The 6,681-nt window shown below is 47.7% G+C and overlaps 1 protein-coding gene across 3 annotated transcripts; it reads left to right on the forward strand.

Moving 5' to 3' along the window:
• The first annotated feature begins 76 nt into the window (after positions 1-76).
• Positions 77-6,681, forward strand: znf526 (zinc finger protein 526). Of its 3 annotated transcripts, XM_038711033.1 has the most exons (9): positions 77-578; positions 1,088-1,248; positions 1,280-1,601; positions 1,742-1,911; positions 2,872-2,967; positions 3,087-3,880; positions 3,988-4,123; positions 4,223-5,854; positions 6,061-6,681. In XM_038711033.1, exons 3-9 carry the CDS (start codon positions 1,295-1,297, stop codon positions 6,232-6,234), a joined length of 3,309 nt encoding a protein of 1,102 aa, XP_038566961.1. In that variant the 5' UTR covers positions 77-578; positions 1,088-1,248; positions 1,280-1,294; the 3' UTR covers positions 6,235-6,681. The 3 variants fall into 3 exon arrangements, with proteins under 3 accessions (XP_038566961.1, XP_038566962.1, XP_038566960.1); XM_038711034.1 differs by having other exon boundaries at positions 77-703; positions 1,088-1,601; XM_038711032.1 differs by having other exon boundaries at positions 1,088-1,601.

Consider the following 6,681-nt stretch of genomic DNA (forward strand, 5'->3'; position numbering starts at 1 on the left):
TACGACGAAAATCGTAATTTACAGTGCTTAAAACTCACTACCACTTTATAATTGGGTCATGGACATATAGCTAACACATTATTAACAGGGCCAACGTTGCTTTTTAAACGGAATAAAGTAACGATGTAGATAAGCCTAACTTATTCTGTAAAAGACAGACATCCACCAAATCACACAAAGTAGCTAACTTAAAATTACATACATTAAAAATAAACTTTTAATTTTTATTTTATTTTATGTTAAAAGGGCTCCGGGGAAAACAGTCCTCCAACACTCGATAAAAAACTACAAATCCCAGGAGTTAATCACAGTTGCATGACAGTCAGTCAGTCTGTCCAATCACAGACTCTGAAATGTCAAGGCTACCGCAATGGGTGGGTCTTCCTATCACAAGAATGGAGGCGATCGGTGGGCAAACGTTTCATTACACGCTTACAGTTATAATTTCTCACGGATCCGTATCCCATTTTTGATTTCCATACCACACATGGTGACAAAAGGACTATCAAAAGGAATACACTCGTGTGAACTAAGAATGATGACTACACGAGGGACTGTCCAACGAGAGTAAATGAGAGGTAAGGAGAAAGAAGGGCCCGCCGTCGTAGCCGGAGAGCTTCGGGTAAAAGTGGGTAGCGCCGCCTGACGGACCGCCCGACGAACCGGGGAGCCGCTGTCAGGAAACCGCGGTGCCGAGAAACAGGTCTGCAATATCGGAGGGAGCGCCGCCCACAGCTCTCCATATGCCATCACACACTGTAAACAAAGATATGAATCACATTTGTGAGGGAAATCAGACAATGATTTAGTGATGTTCTGCTGAGTGGTGGTCGTATTGTTATCAACAGAGGGCCCTCATTTGGCTAACGGATAAAAAATGCGGTGTTTGTTCGCGGGATTGTTCCATAATATCTCTGTGGGAACACTGCTGGGTCTTTATTTTGGTACAAATACATGACCGTTGTAGTTTTGCGTTAGATGAGAGAAACACTCAATTCATATTTGATTGCTACTACACAACTGCTGATTTATATGTTGATATTGTTCAGTGTTGCACGATGTCATTTTGATTTTTTGTTTACCACAGGTGTGATCTTATATTGGCCTTCTGGATGACAACAGTAGTCTTCATTCCTTCACTGGACACAGCAGTGGACCTTCAGTTTAAGGCTCACCACCTCATCACCTGTCAGAAATCGCCTTTCATGACACACTTGCAACCTACATAAGACAACACACACACACACAACACACACACACACACACACACACACACACACACCACAGTACCACCATGGCCGAGCAGCAGCAGGAGGAGGCAGAAGGTGTGTATGTGGAGCACCAGTATATGTGCAGTGAGTGCCATCAGCTCTTCAACACCCTTGAGGATGTGCTGATCCACCAGCAGATCCACACTGGCCAAGAGGGGGAAGGAGAAGGGGAGGGAGGGGAGGCCATGACCTTCCAGGGTGTCACAGAGATGGGGCAAACCCAGCAGTACCAGTGTCTGGAGTGTGGGACCCTCCTTGTGAACCCAGAGGAACTGCTGCAGCACCAGGAAATGCACATGAGAGAGGCTGGGATGGAGGTGGAGCGGCAAGGTGAGGGATCTGATTGTATTTTGAGCATCCATTCACATTAATGGCATTTGCACAAGATTCATTTTTGTTTTTTATTTGCATAGCTTTTAGTCATAGTCACTTAAGATACAACACTAACTGCGTATATGACTGTTCCCCAGAGCTGTGTGAGGTTTTGGAGACTGAGGAAGCAGGGTCGGAGGCTCAGGTGTCGGGACCGGTCCAGTACCAGTGTCTTGACTGTCTGGCTCTGTTTGACTCACCTGACACCTGGCTGGAGCACCGGCGGACCCACAGCAGGAGTAGCACACACAGTAGCACAGAGACCATGGTAAGGGACAGACATGAGAAAAATTCAACTTACTAATGACTTTAAATAAGGATTTAACGCTTGTTCTAATCTGGAAAGTAGAATCCATTTACCTTTTCCTGTATAACTACTAAGTAGTTTTTCCGTCAGAATTATTGATAATTTAATAAGCCAACTGGTGCAGATTCTCACAATGTGAGTAGTAACAATGATTAATAAAACTTGCATATTGGGCTACAGTAGTTCATTAAGTAGGCTATATTGTGCAGACTTATTCACACCCCAGTGCTAGATTTATGTTTGCTGATGCAATTATTTTAAAAGATCAAGTGCATTCTCATTTATATTGGGTGTTTTGTCCTAGAGTTTCAAAGCAGAGTTACTGTGCATCATGAGACGTGAGAAACATATTTGATACACAAACCAGCAGACACTTGGTAATACTGGATCAAATCGTATTATAGAGGATTGAGGTTGATGATGGAACGACTAAATCTGCGCAATAATACTGGTAACAGCAGTAAATTTACACTGTGCTTAGTCATTCGTGTTGTTTACAGCCCAACTTATCTGTACAAATGGAAAGAGCAAACTCTCTAAAACCTCTGGAAGACACTTTGTAAATTGTTTTCGGGGACAGATAGCCCATGACAGTTTTTGACTTTGTATTCATTTCATTTGCCATTCAGCATTCAGGTCGCTTCAAAGTAAAACATGTGACTCTGATTTGGTTTGTGTAGGCTGGCACAGATTGCTTGCGCTGCGACTGTACTGTAATTCTCAGAAATACTAGTTTGAATGGGCGTCACGGCCAAACAGCAGACATCCAGTCTCCAAATTATCTGATAATCAACTAAAGAGATGATAATAGATAACATTCTAAATAAAAGAGCTATTATCAAACATTGCTTAATTTCTTAAGTACTGCATCAACTAAATATAAAGATGTAGTAACCTTTGTGTTTTTGGCCCTTGCAACAGGAGTATGTGCTACAGCCTGATGGCACAGTCACTCCACTGAACAGCATGCAGAACTACGTGCTGAGTGAGCAGCAGGCTGGGGAGATCTTGGCACAGGTACTTCAGTTTGTAAACACCTCACAACAGAGGAATACATATGAGAACTCAATGAAGGGGAGTAAGGTTTCGCTGTCTTTAGAATTTCTTTTCTGTACGATTCTGTGTGTATTTTCCAGGTACTTGCCCAGCAGCAGCAGCAGCAGCAGCAGCAGCAACAGAAGAAACGCCAGTCCGTTTCCAAACTTGCCGCACACTCCCGTTCCGCTCTGCTGCCTCCAGTGACACCGACTCCCGGCTCTGCCACCATGCACCTGCAGATTCTCACAGCTCAAGCTCTAGCAGACAACTCCACCACTCCCAGTCAGCGCCGCTCTAAGCTGCCCCCTCTGTTGCCTGCCGTAGGCCGAGGCTCCTCTGCAAAGCTAGGGGTCCTGGAGAACGGTGTCCAGAGACTGGAGTTAAGGTTGGCCCCCGGTGTCCAGGATGACGGTCAGCAGCTGCAGCAGCCAACAGAGATGGTGGTCATCCACCCTTATGAGTGCTCCGAGTGCTCCCTTCTCTTCCAGACCCCAGAGGACTTCCTCCAGCACCAGGGGGAGCACTTCCTGGGTCAGGACAAAGAGAGCGGAGAGCCAGGCGTCATGAGTGGCTTCGAGGAGGTGCGAGGGAGGGAAGAGACTACAGAGAAGGTAGAGGACATCAGGATTAGAGTATCGGAGAAGAGGGCAGCTGTGTGGGCCAAGCCCCAACAGTGTGAGCTCTGCAAACGCACCTTCACCTCCGTCAACAGGCTGGCTGCTCACAAACGTGTGCACGAGCAGGGCACGTATGAGTGTCTCGAGTGTGGAAAGGTGTTCAAGAAGGCAACGTCTCTGCAGACACACATGCGCACACACTCAGGCGTGGCCAGGTACCTGTGTGTGGACTGTGGCAATGGCTTCACCACTGAGATGACTCTTATCGTGCACAGGTAAGACTTACCAACAGCAGCCAAGATAACCGTGAGACACAGACAGCTGATATGAACCTTTGATTCTGTTTCTGTCTGTTTCATCTTTTCCTCCTGGTGTCTTGCAGGAAGTCCCACACTGCAGACCCCCTTCACAAGTGTCAGTTCTGTAACAAAACCTTCACCAACATGACCAAGTACCTCTACCACCGTAGAACCCACCTCAATCGCGATTCATCTGGCACCCCCGCCCCAGTCTCCATGGTATTAAAATAAGCATGTCCCCCCTCCCAATTGTGTCCACAACCTCAAGTTAGTATGATGTATAAGTTTGATTTATACATTGCCTGTTTCCTTCTCTAGATCTCAGCTCCAAGAAGAGCACCCCTCTCTGCTCTTGCCATCCTACAGAGAGCAAGAGAGAAGAAGAATCCCCACACTGATAAGGGAGAAATCAATCTGCTAGCCCCTCTCACCGAAGAGGAGATGGAAAAATTGGCAGAAGATCCAATAAAAACTTCTCAGCACCAAGTGGAAGGAGGTGGAGCGGAGAAGCAGGGGGAGGACAACAACATGGAGGTGTCTGCCCTGCTTGAAGACAGCATGGATGACCCCCAGCAGATGGAGGATGCCACCTCCAAGTGTGGCTTAGCTACAAACCCTGCGGTCCTGGATAACACTGGCGTGGGAGTCACATCTGGCTCCGCTGAGTCAGCAGAAGCTGCTTCAGCTGCATCATCGGACAAAGCCCCCTTTTCCTGTCGTTCATGCTCGAAGACCTTTCCCTCCCAGCTACAGCTAGTTCACCATCGACGCAAGTCCCATGTCACTGAGCGCAGCTTTGTTTGCGGCATCTGTGACAAGTCTTTTAAGAAGCAGATCCACATGCGCAACCACATCCGCACTCATACCGGTGAGCGGCCCTTCCAGTGTTCTGACTGCGGCAAAACCTTCTCATCTCTAGCCAATCTCATGAGGCACAATCTCATCCACTCTGGTGTGCGACCCTACCGCTGTGATGTGTGCCACCGCTCCTTCTCACAGTCTTCCAACCTCCGTCAGCACAGCCTACTGCACTCCAATGCTGCAGCGCTTTGCTGCCCGGACTGCCCCGCCACCTTTCGTTGGCCCACCAAGTTAGCAGCACATCGCTACACCCAACATCCAGGGGCTCCAGCCCCTTTCCCATGTCCTCACTGCGAGGCTGGCTTCCTGACCAGGAGGCAACGAGACAGCCACTGTCTGGAGCGGCACCCCACCCTGGTGCAGGCTGGTACAGGGGTAGAAGTGGGCAAAGAGACAGACAGCCTAGCAGAGTTAGGCAAAGATCTGACCTCAGAGCCCTCCACCTCAACCACAGTAGAGACAGAATCAGGGGATTCAACTAGTCTCTTGCGGGGAGGTTTAGATTGCAACATTTGTGGGAAGAAGCTCAATTCTCCTGCCAATCTGCGACTTCATAGACTGAGTCATTTTGCCTTGGGCCCTGGACGGCCACGGTGCACCTCGGGGAAGCGGCCCAAAGCCCACCAGTGTCCCGTCTGTGGCAAACTTTTTGTGTCTTCCTCCGGAGTTGCGCTTCACCAGCGAGTCCACACCGGTGAGCGCCCCTTTCCTTGCCAAGTGTGCGGCAAGCGCTTCCGTCAGAACACACACCTACGAGAGCACCTGCGCACACACTCTGGTGAACGGCCATTCCGCTGCGAGGTGTGCGGGAAGGGTTTCATCCAGAGTATGCACCTGGCTGAACATCGTCGAACACACACAGGCGAACGGCCGCACGTATGTCCACAGTGTGGCAAAGCCTTTAAAACCTTCTCCAACCTGAGAAACCACAAAAAGACCCACGCCAGGCAGCAGAGGCTGGATGAGGAGGCTGCTGCCCAAGCTGCCATGGAGACCAGCTCTGCTGTGGCAGTAGTGGACGCTTCAACAGTGGACCTGGCCAATGGGCAGCCTCAGCTCATCCAGATCCAAGCGTCTGATCTCCAGCAGGTCAGAATGTAGCTCCAAATCACCTCTAAAAACTGCCATTTAACAAGCACTGTATGAAGATAACATGAACTGGTTGTCAAAGTGGCTTAGTCCTATCTTGTCAACTATTTTAGGTGAAAGCTTTGAGTTTAAACTGTTAAAATTAGTGAAAGGATGACATTTAATCAGCGCCTGTAAATGAACTAATACTGAATTGTTCTTCTTAGGCACAGGGCACACCGACTATCATGTGTAATGAGTTTGGGGAGACCATAGCCATCATTGAGACGAGCGAGGGTGGAGCGCTGCCTCTGGAGCAGGCCTTGGAGATCTATCAAACAGCTTTGGAGAACGGCCTCGCCATGGACACAGTCTCTGTGGATGGGCTGCAGCTCCTCTGAGGACTGGAGTTTAAGTCGACAACAAACAGAATTTATTCTGGTATCGCCGAATTGATGTTTAATACTAGTCTCAGTACTGGCTGAAACAAAGCATTCAGTTCAGAGAAATGATTTACTGGAACCGGAACCAGATAATGAGCTGGACAAGAAGCTATAAAATGAGAAAATGCTTATTAAGTTCACCAAACAGACCAAAGTTTGTCAACTTCCCTGTTTTTACAGAGCTGAGAGGGGTCCATATTCAAATTTATTGAAATGATGCATACTAAAATTAAGGATTTGGCATTATGAATAACAACCATTGGTTGTGCCTCAGATGACATATGTACAATTATCATTTATATGAAATGAATGTGATTTTCCTTCGGTTTCAAGGTTTAGTCGTGCTGTTGAAGCAAAGTATGCTGTTGTAAATAGGTGAAATCAATAAATGTTTTTTCAAGGTGA

This window comes from Micropterus salmoides, unplaced genomic scaffold (genome assembly GCF_014851395.1).
Source record: "Micropterus salmoides isolate LMB-PRFRI ecotype aquatic unplaced genomic scaffold, ASM1485139v1 Ms_hic_scaffold_11, whole genome shotgun sequence".
NCBI lineage: Eukaryota > Metazoa > Chordata > Actinopteri > Centrarchiformes > Centrarchidae > Micropterus > Micropterus salmoides.